The sequence below is a fragment of the Apteryx mantelli genome, chromosome 1 (assembly GCF_036417845.1).
Source record: "Apteryx mantelli isolate bAptMan1 chromosome 1, bAptMan1.hap1, whole genome shotgun sequence".
In the NCBI taxonomy this organism is placed as follows: Eukaryota; Metazoa; Chordata; class Aves; order Apterygiformes; family Apterygidae; genus Apteryx; species Apteryx mantelli.
In genome coordinates, this window is record NC_089978.1 from 159138146 (window position 1) to 159154460 (window position 16315).

Genomic DNA, 16315 nt, shown 5'->3' on the forward strand with positions numbered 1-16315 from the left:
TATTATCTCCGCATGTGTTTTACCAGGGCTTTGCACATCCCAAAGCTCTGTTTTCTGTGCGCTTGCCGAGGGAGTTTGCTGTGTTACGAAAGTAGTGACTCAGCTACCTCTCAGCAGCACCGTGTCCGTTTATAAGAGCAGATATTCCTGGAAGTTGCTGCTTGGGTGTGCCATCATTAGCTGTGTGTGTCGCTCCTGTTTCCATCAGGCTTTGTGTCACGGATTTGCCCATTGTTGTTAGCAAGGATGTTACCACCAATACACAATCTATGGTTTCTTCCCCCCCCCCCCATTCTTTTCTTTCTTTTCTATCTCTGTTGAATTTCAGTTTCCTTTGTCTTCTGTGCGGTGCACTGAAAGAGGTTAGGAAATTTATCACAGCTCTTTTTAATGGGTTCTTAAAGTCCAGCACGACACAGATTGAATTGATTCCTGGAGCTGTAGCTTTTTCAGTATTAAAAATATTTTTATCTTTACAATTTTTCTGTGAGGGGAAAAAAAAAAAATGTATTTTTTCCTTCTAGTCCTATAACAAAGCTCTGCTTTCTAGTGTTTCCATATGGTCAGATATTAGCCCTTCCCGAGATAATTTTGTTTGGTCGTGTGCATGGCTAGCATTTTTATTTTAAAGAATTCTGCTAGTGGTTTCATGATAAATGCTTAAAGCATTGGGAAATGACTTTTATTGGGCTTAGTGTGCATTTAGCAATGCATTAACAAAATTAAATGGTTTTGTGTGTTTATGTGTATAGATCTTAAAAATGTTTAGAAAAAAGATACACTACCTTAGGTATGCAAGGATTTAAAAAAAAATGAATTTTTACATGCATTCTGTATCCTGTAGCATAAAAAAGTACATTTCTAGGAACTCAGTAGGTTTTTACTATTCTTTTTCCTTTGTTTCAACATATTTTTAATGCGGATCAGGAAAGGAAAAGTGAGTCCCAATGACCGGCCCCCTCGTGGCCAGCCAGGCAAACCTTTACTTGCTTGAGTAAGGCTGGCTGATGCTGGCCCAGTGCTGTGGGTTTATTGCAGAGGAACTAATTGTATGGCTTGCCCACTGCTTCCCACTTATAAAACCCTGCTTTCATTTGCTTAAACTTCAAATATCTTCAGGCTGGTAGCTATGACTAAGTCATGTTGTCAGTGTATTGTTTCTTATTTAACAAAACAGTGTATTTGTATGTTTAGTGTGTTATGCAAAACCCATTTTGGCTTACTCATTTTATCATGTTGTTGTGTTTATAATGTTGAAAATTATTAAATTGAGTCTTTTGCATTATTGAGGAATTAAAACATTTTAATATTAAGACTATCATTGTGGAAGTGCATGGATCTGCATTGACATAAACAAAGGAATAAAAAGTGATGGTGTGAAATATATTGTTATTTATTGATTTAAGATCAAAATGCCAGTAAGATGTGATAGATGGAAAGAAAATTATGTAAATGTTTATTTCAAATGCATGCAAAAGTAAAACATTGTATTGTCCACCACTGCTCATCATATTTGCAGAAGCTGGATGAGCTGTCTTGCCTACCAGGAAATCAAAGCTAAAGTGCAGAATCAAAACAAACAGAAACAGCCTACTGATTTTTGAATGTGCTTGTTATGAATACCTGTTCTGAAAATATGTATGAGGATGTAACTTTTTCAGAAGGTAGATATTCAGTGTTTTCTGAAAGCTGTTCCCTTTGGAGCTAAAATGGCTAACCAAAACCAGAGACATGAAAAACTCTAGTCACACTTGTGAGTCTTGGCCCTGATACGTAAAGTGTGTATGAAACGAAGCTTGCAGAAATGCAGATGTATGGATGGCTTTTATTTTTTACCTGGTGCTAGGTCTTAGGGAGAAAAAATAATAAATGACCAGACATGTAAGTTTTCTCTATTTCATCCTGGTCAGAAATGCTTTACAAGGCAGAAGTCAGATAACATAGGTTTTGCTTTAGTCATCTGGAGTTGTGTTTGCTCATGTGAAGTTTAACGATGGGTGTTGTAACTAGCAACCTTATTGCACTTGTGGTTCTATTAGAGTCACCCTGTTTTATAAACTGCTGTCTGTTGCCATGCTGAAGTACCACCAAATTCTATTGAAATCTGTTCAATTTCATTTTCTCTGCATGTTTGCATACATGTTATGCTCCTTTTGTTCCCCACCTCCCAGTTTTCCTTGGAGCCTGAACTGCGAAACACGTGCCCTGTCCTGCCGCCTGGGACACTGAGGATCATCCCCAGCTTCACCACCACTTGTTCAGGTGGATCCCACAGGCTCTGCTAGAAAGCAGAAGTGCGCTGCCGCCCCTCTGCCGTATGTTCTTTTAGCCATGTTTTTCTGCGTAGCGTCCCAGTCATCTCCCTAATCTTCAAGTACCCTGTGCTGTCTCCATTTACCTTGTAGGAAATGGCTGTAGTCTTGACCCCATGACGTTTCCTGGTGTTTCCTAGAAATTGCTTACCTGTCTGTCAAGTGAACCTGCTTGTAGCTTCTGACTAGAATTGGATAAACTCCGAACAGATCCCTCTCCCTGCATTATTTTTAAAAAGAAAAAATAAATAAAGATAAAGACAGAAAGAGAAAAGGCTGCCCATGTGTATCCTGAGTATGGCTCTCAGCTTATCCTCCTCACCCATCTTGTAGCCCTTTTTTTTTTTTAACTGTGCTGATTAAAAAAAAAAAAAATGCAACACTGGTGAACATAAAAAACAGACTCATCCAAATCCTTGTAAATGAACACAGTGTAGATGGCAGCAAATAAAGTTGGGAGGAACACAAAGTTTTCTATCTCCCAGATGTAGTCTTCTCTGGAAACAGTGACCTGTTCTGGAACAGTTCTGGAAATAGTAACCTGATGGGTTTTCTTGCAGCATATGGAAAAGGGATACTTTGGTATCAGATTGGGTGCAAAGAGCCCGAGCTGAGGCTGCTCTCACGCTGTGCCTCGCAAACCCTCAGAGAGGCCAGGCACAGAAATATGCTGAAACACACAGGAAACGTCTGCTGCAACGTCACGGGGGATCAGTCAGGCCTTCTGCGCTTTAATGCATGCAGACAAAACAAGCTTTGGTGGAAATGTCACTGTCCAAACATGAGTAAAAAACCCAGACTAATACAGTCCAAGCTTGGTGGGAAACATGATGGGAAAAGATTTGGAAACCTTCTTCTGGCAGTCTTGCCAAGTTAAGAGCGATGAGCATTTTTCAGCTTCACCCAGTCAAAATAGCACAGTACTTCCAGGCAGGAGGAACAACTGGTTTCTTATTAATATCACAGCACTTCTCATTTTCAGTAGCATCCTATAAAAACGCTATCCTATTTACAGCTTTCATTTTGCCTTAATGAAATGCAATACTGATGTAGCTAATCAACACTGGTGATACGATGCAAATGCGCGGAGCTGTGGTGGTGGCAATCATGCTAGCCCCGTTGCCAGGATAAAAATAAACGGAGGCAGCCCTGGGAGGCGGAAGCTCTCCAGCTGCAGGGAAGCAAAGCAGGAACACTGTGCGGCTCGGCATTGCCCTCTCTGTGGGTTTCTCCTGCAGCCCACCTAGCATGGGAAAAGAAATGATTCAGTTACCTGTCTCCATCCCCTTTGCTGCGTCTCTTCCTGGTCTGTTGGCGTGGGCGTGAGGTTTTTGTTTGCCATGCCTAAACTCTGCACTTGGGTCCAGACTCAAATTTCCATGGAAAGCCAAATGGACACAGATTGCCAAATACGCTTGTATAATTTAGAGGGTTTTTTTCCTCTTCGTGGCACTTTGTGAGCTTAATTTAATCCCTGTCATTTCTTATACATGGGTAAATGTCATCTACTTCATTTCATGAATGAATTAACACAGCCATGCAGAGTCTGCGTCTCCCACACCGTTTTCTTGGAAGGGGGAAGGGATTAGGAAATGAGTGCAATGCCCTCAAGTTGCTAAATCCTAGTCTGACTTAAAGATGCCAGGGAGCAGATCTCGTTTGCACCACTGGTATAAGGTGCTTGCGAGATCCTACCAACTCTGTGCCAGGTAATAGCCCTAAGCAGTCCTCCTCCTCCTTACCCTTAACCCTAAAAATATTACTTTTGTAGCACGAGTCTTTTACTGGACCTGATGAGGGAGGAGCTCCTTTAAAAATAGCTGTGCTTTTAACAGTGGGAAGAATATAAATAATCCCAGAATTTTCTTCCTTTTTTGATATTTCCTTAAGCATGTCAGGAAGCAGAGGTCTCTTGGCAAGGTGCGAGTCTGAGATAGCACGGAGGTTCTTGGTATGTAGAAGATAGCATTTTTAATCCTGGGTGTGTGGACGAAGAGGTGGATGCACAGCAATACATAGCAGCACAGAAAGTATACACGAACGTCTGTGTGTCTTGTTACATGATATTTTTAATACAGTGAGGAATTAAATGGTTCTGTGTGCTTATTTTTAAAGCTTTCATGACTTGAAAAGACGCATAGTTCATCAAAAAAGGAAATGAGAAACAATTTATTCTTAAATAGAAATCACTGTGGCCATGTCGTCTTTTTTATGGATTTGCACAATGGGCTGGATTATTCTTAGGCTAAGGCATGTCTGTACTGGCAGAGCTGTGCCTTGAAACTTTTCTCTGTGCCTGAGACTACTCAGTGCTGCCACTGCCTCATTTTCATGTGCAGTAAGTTCACCTGCTTCTGATTTTTTTTTTTTTTTTTTTTTCCCCTTAAGAGGTAGCCTGTGTTTCTTAGCTCTCCAATCTAGAGGTATTCCGCTTGTCAGTGTTTTAAAAGTAGCGTAGGAAAGGGCATGCCATCAGTTTAGTCGTAGCCTGGGACGCGGGGAGCAGTGACACAGGGGCTCAGCTCCTGACTTTCCAGCATCCATCCTTGTGTCCAAAGAAATTCGGCCTGAGATTGCCAGGTGGGAGCCGCAGCTGAGGAGCTCTGCTCCCACGGAGGGTCAGTAGGGAAAATAGGTGACTGCCTGCCATTGCAGGCTCCTCTACACCTGCCTATGACTCAGTCTCCCAACTGCAAAGAGGAGGATGCTCTTTGTTTTCTCCGCTGTGGTTATTTAAATTGTAGGATCCCCAGGCCTCGGATGAGCCTCCTCCTGATGCAGAGCTCCTACCAGATTAGGGCTCAGGGACCTCAGAGGCCTCTAGGCGCTAGTATGACACCAATAATGATTGGACTCACCAGTACCTGCTGATTTTTCCTCGCTCCTTTCCTTTCCGCTCAGACCAGAGTAGCAGTTTCTGTGGAGATTGTGTCTGGGCTGTGCAGCTATTAGTTACGTATCATTTAGTCCTATAGGATCTGAACTGCCTACAGGAGCTAAAGGGGATGGTGTTCATGACAAATCAATTTGCTGACCTCTGAAATAATTAAGCAAGCAATGCCGGTTTTAAGTCCTATTTTAAACAAGCAGTACGCTGTTCATTTTTGCATTTCTCTGCCTGCTGTGAATGGATGTTTCTAAATAATAGAGGCAATGTGATTGAAGAACTTATTTTTCTTTGGAAATGTCTCCTAAGAAAATTAGCTTTTTCTCCTGTGTTCTGTACGTTTGCATACTTCACCTCTTTTTCTTTTCTTTGTGTTTTCTTCTGGTTGTTCTCTGTTCTTTGTTCTTCCCTGAGGAAGATGGAGATAATAAAATTTTCTTTTTTCATTTAGCTTTTCAGATGATCTTTGTGTACTTTACCGGTCTGCAGCATATAAGATAAAGCCTTGTTTATTGCCTAACAGCGTATATATGCTTTATGATTAATGTGATGTTTGAAATGCATGGGGCTGATAATAGATAGGGAGATCAAAGTCTTCTATGAATTGACAGCAGCACTATAAACAAGGCGAGAGGGTTGCAGGTGCTTTTCATGCTGGTGTTATGCAAAACCATGTGGCCCTTTGCCACGATGTACAGTGTATACGCTCCTTTTTTTCCTGTGTGGCAACGTAATGTTGCTGAGAGCTTTGCTTCATGAATACCTCTGTGGCTTGGGATCCGGGGGGATGCTGCTGGCAGCAGGTCACCATACACTATGGCTAGAATGATCTTTGGGGTGCAGAAAGGGTGGTGTTAAATTGGTCCTTCAACTTGTTCCCCACAAAGATGGCAGCTTTACGGGTGGGTGACTCATCCATGTGATAGCCTGGGAGCAGATAGCTGGGTTCCCAGGGGGTCCCTGTCAAATGCAGGAAAGGGAGATGGTGCATTTCAGTGCCGCAGGGGGAACGGAGTGGCTGGTGCCTCGTGCCGCCACACTGTGGCTTTGGTGGCCGCTGCCACATCAGGCATGAGGTGCAGGTGGGCTGAGGCACAGCCCATGGGATGACTGGATGATGGCTCTGAGGAAAGCAACAGCGGGGCATGCGGGGAACAGCCGAAATCCTTGCTGGACCACCACTCAGTCCTTGGAATAAAAAAAAAAGACAAGACGCGTTTACTAAACAGGTTAATGACTGCAAGGAGGACCACAATGTCCAGGGTGAAACCTGAACACGAGGCAGAAGCCTCCGTCCGTGTCATGAAGTGCCGGATGAGCAATGCTGTGCTGCTCTTACAAACCCAGCTGTGGCAACGGCCCATTTTGTGTTCGCAGCCTCTCGAGTTATTGAAACGCCCTGAATACACATTAACTCCCTTTGCTCAGTGTGCTAGCACATAACCCTCTTGACCTGCAAGCTGGGCAGTAAACATGCTTGGCAGGTCACCTGGCTTTGCCGCAGCTCCTGCGAGGGAGAGATGGGTGCTCCCTGTTGAAGACGTCTGGCAAAACTTGGGGCGCAGCCCCTGGGACAGCGTGGCGCAGCCTTTGGCACCGACCGCGCATGGGGGCCACTGCCGAAAGTGAATGCTGTCCTCATGCCAACATGCCGGTTTCTGTCTCACCTTTGAACAGACCTGAATCTACGGGTCAGGAACGTGGACTTTTCTCTGCTTTGGGAGGCTGCAGTTTAAACTGAAATTTAAAGGAAATTACCCTACCAGTGTAACTTAGGTAACTGTGGCCTCATCTGCACTTGAAAATCATACTCGTGTGTGGGTGAAGAATTTTTATTTTTACCCATATGGTAGTGTTAGAGCAGATTCTGGTGCGGACAGAGTTGTATCACTAGGAGGACTCCATACTACATTCACACGCTCTTGTTTCTTTACAGGAGTGAGCTAGATTGAGAGTGTTTTTATTTCACTCCTAATACCCTACATGAAAATATAGCAAAGGATTGGGTCCAGCAGTTTATTTGTACTGTATTGCTATAGTTAAAGGCAGAACTTTTGTCTGTGGACAAGCCCTAAGAAAAGATTAACCTGGAGAAAGTTAATAAAAAGTGCTATCCTAAATTATTCATGAATCCATTTGTAATATGCTTGCTAGGAGGCTTTTGTTTTTTTCAAACTCTTATTTATTAAAATCTGACAAGAATATCAGGTGTTGTTCAATAATAAATCTAAGCCTATGTGAGGTAGGCGATATCCTCACATAGTAATACAGAATAAAAATAAAATTACATGGCAGGGTTATTTGGGAAGAATAGATTATTGTTCAGGAGGATTTTATCTTTTACTTGCCATTTCAAAACAAGTAAACAAATCCTAATCAGGAGATATCCTCTTGGTATAAGATGAAGGCCTTGATTTTGAAAAGGATTCTAAGTTTTCTAAGTTTTTTCAAACTCAGGTATTCAAAGTCATGTGTATTTCCATTGTTTTTGCAGGTTCTGGACCTGTGTTTGCGAAGTGAAATAGCTCAGGCAATCTTGTTTCATAATTAGTTCTTCTCATCCTTTTTCCTTTTTTCTTAACTTCAGGAGAAAAACATGGAAATCATGCTCCTAGCTTGTAATTTTTAATTTTCCAAAGCATATCCATACCCACCCAAGCCCACTTTCTTTTGTGCCTTAGAAAAGGTTAGAACGATTATGTGCAGAAAGCAGGAGAATGGAAAGAAGCTAGGAAGAGAACTTTTACTGTTTGGGGTGTGATAAAAGATGAGTGTGCTTTATAGCAGTCATTCTTAAAAGCAGGAGGAACTTTGCTTAAAAAGCAATTTAAGATATTTTTTCAATATTTTCAATTTATTAATTTTAGTGGATTTTTTCCCTTCTGTTCTTTCTCTTTCCCTGCGTTTATTTGTAACTGGATTCAGTATTAGGAAAGGAAAAATAGGTGACTATAGATAGAAAGATGGAGAAGATTAGATCAGAAAGAATGAGTTTAGCTGTGGAAGCAAAACTGGGAGCTCTGGTGGCTGGACTGAGTTGGAGGTTGAGATATAGATTTGTTTGTATAAGCCTGATATGAAAGTCACTGTCTCATACAAGCAGCTTGAATAGGAGATGCTCCTTTCTCACATTTTAGTCCTGGATACATTTAAGCACAAGGTACGCTGCGACCTGTGGCTGTGAGTACCGTCCCCTTACTTCGCTGGACCTGAGCCAGAGCTCTGCAACCTCCCAAGTTTGAAGTGAGCTAGAGCTGTCACACACGGGCTTCATGTAACATGCAGGATGGTGCCTCTTGGTGCTACCACAGGAATCCTAAAAGTGACAAGCAGAAGGGTCATCTAGGGTATTATCCTGTTTTGCAAAGGTTGGTCAATTCACTGTTTAAAATGAGGCCACAGCTCTCCTGTGTGCATGTATTAGAGTCTGAGGAAATGTTTGATCCTTAACAGCCAGCTACTTTGGTATAGCTGGGCAAAGTGAGTGAGGTGAAAGAAGTTTGATTTCAACGCTGAAGAAGGTAAGAATACGTAGCTCCTGTATCAGAGAGACAAGTGGAGCCTGTGCGTCAGATTCGGGAGGTAGCATTTCCCTCTGGAAACTCACCAAAGGACACAAGAAGATGTCTTCTTCCTTCCGGAAGATTTCTTTCCCTATTCTTCTCTGCCATTTGTTATGAGCTTTGGTACAGGTGGCAAGGTAGACTGTGAAACCCTGCTTTCCAGTCAGGATATTTGCCTGACTTGTTAGCCCCTGGTGAAATCAGTGCTGCTGCAGCTTCATTGCCATGGGAACCTTCAGTTACTAAATTTAATCCGGCTCAGGGTTTGCTTGCCTGTTCTGTTGCTGCAACGTAGACAGGTGATAAGCAATGTATCGATTCTATGGTATATCACGCCAAAACGATTAGGCGATGATATTACCGCAGTATTGCAGCCTCTGGATTATTGCTCTTGTGTTCTGCTCTGAACTGCCTGGCCTTCCTGTGCCTGCCGTCATCCTCTTCTTCCTCCCTCCCTGCAGAGCAGAGGCAGCACTGTCTGCGTGGTCTTTCTGGTCCAGCAGTGGGCAAAGGTAGGGCCCATAGGCCACCTCTCCTTGCTGGTGGTACTCCCTCCTCCCTGCTGCAGAGCCACCAAGCATGGTGTGCCCATGGGCCACAGTGGGGGATACATACTGCTGGGGGAGGGACTTATTTTAAAATGCCTTTACTGCAGCCCTGCTGCAGGGGCGCTTCTGAAAAGTGTCATGGTAGACAGGGCATTGCCACGGAAAGACATTTCATATCACTGTAACTTCAGGATAAAGGATCTTGAAGTTCTTTCAGGGTTGTTTAGGTTGTTGGTAACTAATGTTTTGTCCGTCTGTAGTTTAATTTAGTGATGCTACGTCACTTCATACGGAATTCAGCAGTGAGCATAGAGTGCGTCAAGGATTACGCTGAAATGCTGGCTGATTACTGATTAATCAGTTAAAGGTTTTAAATTGTGTCCTTTAAATTATGGAATCATGCATCTTAATTTAAAAAACTATAATTGAGAAGGATGGATAAAGATATGGATTTACCCAATGTAACATATTTTCTGTGATATTTGATCATGCCAAGTATTTTCAAGCCAACAGAGGCATTTTAGGACTGGTCATGATTCTCTGATTGAAGTTACCTGCTAAAATGATTCTCCACTTTGTCTTTGTAGGTACTACATTGGTCGCCAGATGTTTGTGGTGGTGTCCACACCAGAGATGATCAAGCATATCTTAGTGACAGACTTCAGTAACTTCACCAACAGAACTGTAAGTAATAGAAAGGTTGTCTCTGGGGACAGAAGTGGTAGTACTGCTAGCCTGAGTTCTGACCAGAAGTGACTGCAAGAGAGCTGGATAGGCAGGGAAAGATGCACAACATGGTTCAGTAAAACTTAAAGATATATAAACTCACACTATATACATTTCAGTCAAATGCTTCTGTTATCAGGACACTCTGAGGCTAAAATGCCATTAAAAGAGGTGCGATGCGCTTGTGATTGAGGCACGGGATGGACACTGAATAGAGAGTGTTTCAATATCCAGTTTTACTACTGATCCCCTGTGAAATCCTAGCGAAATCACTCTCTAGCTCTCTGCCTTACTTCCCAGACTGTAACATGGGGACAGTATTACTTGCTTTCTCCCAGCCATGGTCTGTTTTGTATTTTTAGACTTGCTGTGGCAGGAGCAAGCTGCCTGGGACAGGGCCATGCCTCCCGCAGCTAACATATGTTGCTTTATCTTATTTATCACTGTGAAAATAACAAATGGCAGAGAATGAAGTTAGGGTTAGCAAGGACTCATACATATTCTGTTGATGACTTATTTATATGCACATATGTGTTAAAAAGCTCTTTTTCAAGGGCTGTTTGGAACAAATAATGAGGGGGTAATGGCTAGATTTACAGCAGTTCCTCAACATTTTACAAGGAAATACTGTCACTGTGACCACACGTTGCCTCAGTGTCTTCCGTTCCCTTCTTCCTCCTGGCCCCTTCGTATGCTCAAACCTGCTGAAATAAAACCACATATATTCAGGAGGGCTGTGTATGCCCTTAGAGGAAATGTCTCCCCTGATCAGCTATCTGTCTCCTCTGTCCCTCTGCTCCTCTGCCCAACCCATCAATCTGCTCATAGACTGTTTGTCCACTGTGTTTGCTTGTGCTGGTGCATAAGGTTTATCTTGTGAATACCTGTATCTTATAACTACTCATACCAGTGTCCCCTCGTTCTGCCTGTAACTCCCATCTGAATGGAGGAATCCCAGCATACAGGTTTCTTAGGCTGAAGTTCTTGTGTGTCATAAGGGTCTCTGCTGCGTTTCTCTGTATTTGAAGAAACTTCCTGTCCCTTTCCTTCTGCTCCCAAGCAGGAACCCTGTCTCTTCTTGTCTACACCTTTCCCATTCTTTTCTCCTGAACATTTGATGGGAGCAGATTATCCGCATTATTCATAATGTTAGCTGGTGTCCAAATAACAGCTCTCTGAAATTAGAGAGCATTCCTTTGAGGAAACATTGAGATATTCATTCTGCTCTTAATTTTAGTCAGCCTTGTCATTTGAACACATTTGTCTGTGCATTGCCACCTTTCTTATATTGGCAGAATTCTTCTTTCTCTTAGGGCTTTTATGGTTTATTTCTCTTTCCCTTGGTTGTACATCTGTCTGTCATGGTCTATAACACTTGTGTTCCTCTCTAAAATTCACATAATTCAGGTTACTCTAGCCAGTCTCCCTCTGCCTTTTTTTCTTCAGCAGAGATCTTTTAGATACAGCTGTCTGTGTAGGTTCATATCTTACCCTTATCACTTGACTGTCCCCTGAACCATTGGTGGGTTTTCTGCACAACACCCTATTTTATGTGTGAGGAACTGAGGCACAGATAGAGCGATATCCCCAACACTAACCAGAAAACCTGTTGCAAATGTGAAAATTTAATTCCTACCCCTCACTTTAACAAAGGGTGTAGTTTTCCCCCTATGCACTATTGCTATTTCTGGCTTGGTTCATACCCATGAATCTTATTTAAATGAACTTGCTTTGTCTTGTATGCTTTTTATCTGCTTGTTCTGTGGTCTTCTCACACAGCTGCAATCTTCAGGTGTTTATATCTCTCATCTTCCACTTTATTCCCCCTCTTCCATCCATTGCTCTTCCTTTCCTGAGAAACAGCAGTCTTCCCTTTCTGGGACCTGCCACATCCAACTCTGGGATCTTTTTCCTCATTTGAATTTTTGCCCTGAAAGCTGCATGTCCTCTTGAATTCACAGTCAACTCTCTCAGTGAAGTGTTTTGTTATGGTATATGTAAAGGTTTCTATACAAAAATAAATAATGTTGGATGGTATGTAATGAAGGCCAGTTGAATGTATTCAAATGTAATTTTGGCTGTATGTGAATAATGGTTGCAAGGTGAGAGCAAGAAAAGCACTTTCCGAGTAATAGAATTCTTTCTTCTCATATTGACTGAATAAATGTTGTTTTGGGGCTTTTAATGGGATTGCTACTGTTTATATCTTTTAAAATTACTGAAAGCAAACTCCTTTACTTTAAGGAAGAGTTTCTATTTGCCAGTGGAGAATTTAAAATACAAAATACCTCCCTCTTTCTTACTTTACCCTTTCCTTCCCAAATGCTCTGCTGATGAATGGTTATAGGATTCACTTTGGAGTTAATGCTGTGCACCAAGCTAGGCTAATATATTTCAGTCCAGACGTGGCATTCTTGTGTTATTTCAGTCCCAAACCTTTTTTGGCTTGACAGTGTTAGTCTTTTAGAGTGAGAAGGATGGGGAAGGGGTTGGGACTGGTGGGTTTGAACAGACCTTGGGAAAACCCACTGCACTCTTCCCCCCCCCCCCCCGAAAGCATTGCCAAAACCAGAATTTGTACCTCATGCACCAGAGGGGCAATGTCAGTATATTAAACCAGAGTGCTGTAAAGATGCATTATTCACCACGCTGTAGCAGTTGGAGCAGTCATATGTTAACAAAGTGTCACTAAACTGCATGATGTATAGCACTAGTTCTCAAAGCTAAGTGTATTAGAGGGTGGAAGAAGTTGATAATTCATGTGTATTGTCCTGCTCTTCCAATTATTGTTTTTATGTATATATATATATGTATATATACATTAGAGTAAGAGACAATGGGAAATTGTACTTGTGAAGTGTTGTAAACAGTGAATGTACTTGATGGACAAGAGCTGATAAGATGATGATTTGGTGAACTTGGAGCTTTTATTAAAGCTGTCTGTAACGTGATGTCATATCTTTGATCACCTGTAAGAAGAATGACCTTAATCCATAATTGTGTCCTTGCTGGCTGCTTGCTGAAAGTATTCAAAAGGTGTGGGAATCAGAATGGTTTTAATCTGCTGAAAGGACTCTTGGAAGAGTTTGCATAGTTTAATACCTAGGCAAGAGACCACATGGTTCAGTGAAGGCAACAGGTAAAGGGCCATGTTATCCATGGTCTTGGGGGCTGAATCCAAAGAGTGTGAAGACACAGTGTCTGGTTGTGTTACTGTGACTGGAAACTGCTTCTCCCCTTACTGCATTTGGGAATTCCTGATCCGGAGCAGCTCTCATGGAGTTCGAGAGGACGTCTTTGCCTGATTTCCTTCTGGAGGAATAGAGAGGGTTTGACATCACTCTTGAAATAATGAAAAACTCATGTTTCTCCTTTTTCTGCTGGAAGGAAGCTGGCATGGCATTCTTTTGGTCTTGAAGGGATCTTATTATGGTTGTACTGGTACTGGCAGTAGTTTTGAGTAGCTTAACCTGATTTCTTTTTTCTGATTGACTATTTGAGCACCATAAGGATTTCTCATGTGTGGAGAGGAGCTCCTAGCACTCTCAGATGGCGGGCAAAGCTCAGTGGGCCAAGGCAAGGCAATAGCACCAGGTGCTGGTTTAGTTGGCCCTGTCCATGCTGAATAGGGCTGTCTACACTTGAATGACAGCTCTGGAAAAAGCAGTGTCTTGTGCTCTGTCTCCACATCCAGATAAACCTAGTCCACTTGCATGCTTTTTCCACATCGAGCCTATCTGCTCACTCATTATATAGACAAACTAGATTTTGCATGTGAACAGAAGCCAAGCTATTGTTCGTTTTATGCATTTATGTTTCCCTTTGGTATTATACATTGCACATCTTCAGTATGAATATCTTTTGAATATTGCTGTAAAGAGCATTTTAGGTTCCCTTGCTGCCTTCTATTGTTTTTGAGTTACTGATTAATACTTCTTGTGACAGAAGTGTATGGTGACTGAAGATCAAACCTGCATTAAGGTTCACTTCATTTTTTTAACAAGCAACTAAGTCTAGCACACAGGGTGTTATTTCCCTGGAAGCATGGGGTATATTTTAGCATTATCCATATAATCACAGGAAGGCAATAATGACCTCCTTTTTTTCCACTTAATTTTTACTTGATTAAGGTGAGTGTTGCAACCATTTAAAAACAAAAATATCTAGTGTAATGTACCTTCATACTTGAGGCATATGAATTCTTTTCCCTATGTTTTTAATTATAGTCTAAGAAGAAAAGATGAAAATTAGTTTCTAGACCTTCTGCCAAAAAAAATATGGAATTGATTTTAATTTAGGTTAACCATGAAAACCTCAGCCAGAACTCTAGGCAGGGCTCTGCTGCAGTAAATGATACCTTCTTCTCACATCCACGGTAAATTGTCTCTTGAATGGAAGTTGTCTTTTAAGAGCACTAACACTATTCCTTAACCTCTTTAGTTGCATTGCTGTGTTGTGTGGGACACGTTTATGACGTTTGTTGTATTCTGTCAGGCAAGATAATGATACATAATGTGTTTTCAGATTGTTTTTAATTTCTGCATTGAAAAATTATTCTTGAACTGGTGCTTGGGAATCTTTAAAGTATACGTTTAAAAATGTAGGAGCAGAATGTTCTGACATAGCAATTTGAAGGGAGATATGGCAGTTACCCAGTTGGTCTGTCATTTAAATGGCAAATCGTTTCAGAAGCTGCAGGCCAAGCTATTTGCCAAGAAAGCAGATCAGTGAGCCCTAAGGCAAAGGTAAATACTGGCTAGTCAAGGTTTGTCTGGCTGCAGGAGTCAGTGTTTTGCCAGGATTAATGCAGCTAGCACAAGCAGAAACTAGTAGTTGGTTCAGACCAGATCCTGAACTCTGCATCCCAACCAACTGGAGGAAGGTGATGTTTTTAAATATACAAATCTATACCTATTCCAACAGCTGTAAGATAATGCCACTATTTTCCCATCCATTTTTGCTGTTATAATGGAAAAAAATAACACATACTGGAATAACAACAAATAATAATGAAGAAGTAAAAATAACAAAATAGTAGCAAAGTTGGTGTAACATGGCACTACAAATTCTTTGTGTGCCCTGGAAGGAAAAGGAGTTGGGACAGCTCTCTTTTCTTTCTGCTTTTGTTTGTCCTTCCCCCTTCCTCCTCCTAATTCATCTATGTGGGATGTCATTATTCTTTTTGTATGTGTAATTAGCCTGTTACCCTGTGCTGGTGGCCTCATCTTTATTTTGTTTTATCTGTAAAGCTTCAGGCCTACCTGTAGCGTTAAGCAAACCATTTCCAATCGCCAGATCGGAAGGGGGCTATTTTCAGCATCTTGTTCAGCTATGGTCCAGGACGGCTGACGTACCACTGCATCAGCTGCTCTTTCTGATCTCTGGTTTGAGGATAGAGTAGCAGCATGAAAAGCGTGTGTGTATGATGCACTCTCAAAAGCTACATCCAAATATTGGGTCAGGTCTGCAGCCAACATAAATCAGCGTAGTTGCGTTAACTTCAGACGCCCCTACGATGACTGATACTGATGACGCCTCTCCGGAGCGTGGCTGAGATGCACGACTGCCTGAAAACACCTCAGTGACTGGCCACGTGTGCATACTCTGGGCCTTTTGCAAATATCTTGCGCAGGATTTTACTTGACACATTATGTCTTAGTTTTTAGAGCGTGCGCATGATGTACTGTAATTCAGTGAACGCAAAAATTCAATTGTGTATCCAAACCCATATCCAAGCCCTGGCTTATGGGTTGGGCTGTTTCTTCAGTCTCTCTCTCACAAACATGGTTTTTGTTTTGAAAAATAAAACCACTAAAATATTCATTTGGAGATATGTCATTTAAAAATAGTTAAGGAACAAAATATTGTTTGCTATTGACGAAAACACACATACACGCTGTCTTGACCTCGTACCCTTGCTTGTTTGGTTTAGAAATGTTTCGTTTCTTCAGATTAAATGTCATAGGATTATTTCCTGTTCTGGCAATGTCATCATCATCATCACCTCAAGTGAAATTCTTAGTTTACTTCCAAACTGTTGTTGCAAAATGCCATAAACTCAGTTTGTAAACAGATGACTGATGTGCCTTGTTAGAGGCTCACCTGCACGTGGGGGCATGGTTTGGAGCAGTAGTGATGCACAGTATGATCGTGGGTAAGTCAATATTTGGAAAATGATTCAAAGAATTTAAGCAAGAGAAAAAAAATAATGTAATATATAAATCATGACATCTTTTTTCCATCCTTTAAGCTCACTGTACACAAGTGATGTTCCACCAT

General features: G+C 41.7%; 1 protein-coding gene across 1 annotated transcript in view; it reads left to right on the forward strand.

The window, feature by feature from the left end:
- TBXAS1 (thromboxane A synthase 1) overlaps nt 1–16315 on the forward strand; it is a 233323-nt gene that overhangs the window by 92444 nt on the left and 124564 nt on the right. The window contains exon 4 of the mRNA XM_013947330.2: nt 9898–9994. Coding sequence (XP_013802784.1) covers nt 9898–9994 — 97 coding nt within the window. The remainder of the gene's footprint in view (nt 1–9897; nt 9995–16315) is intronic.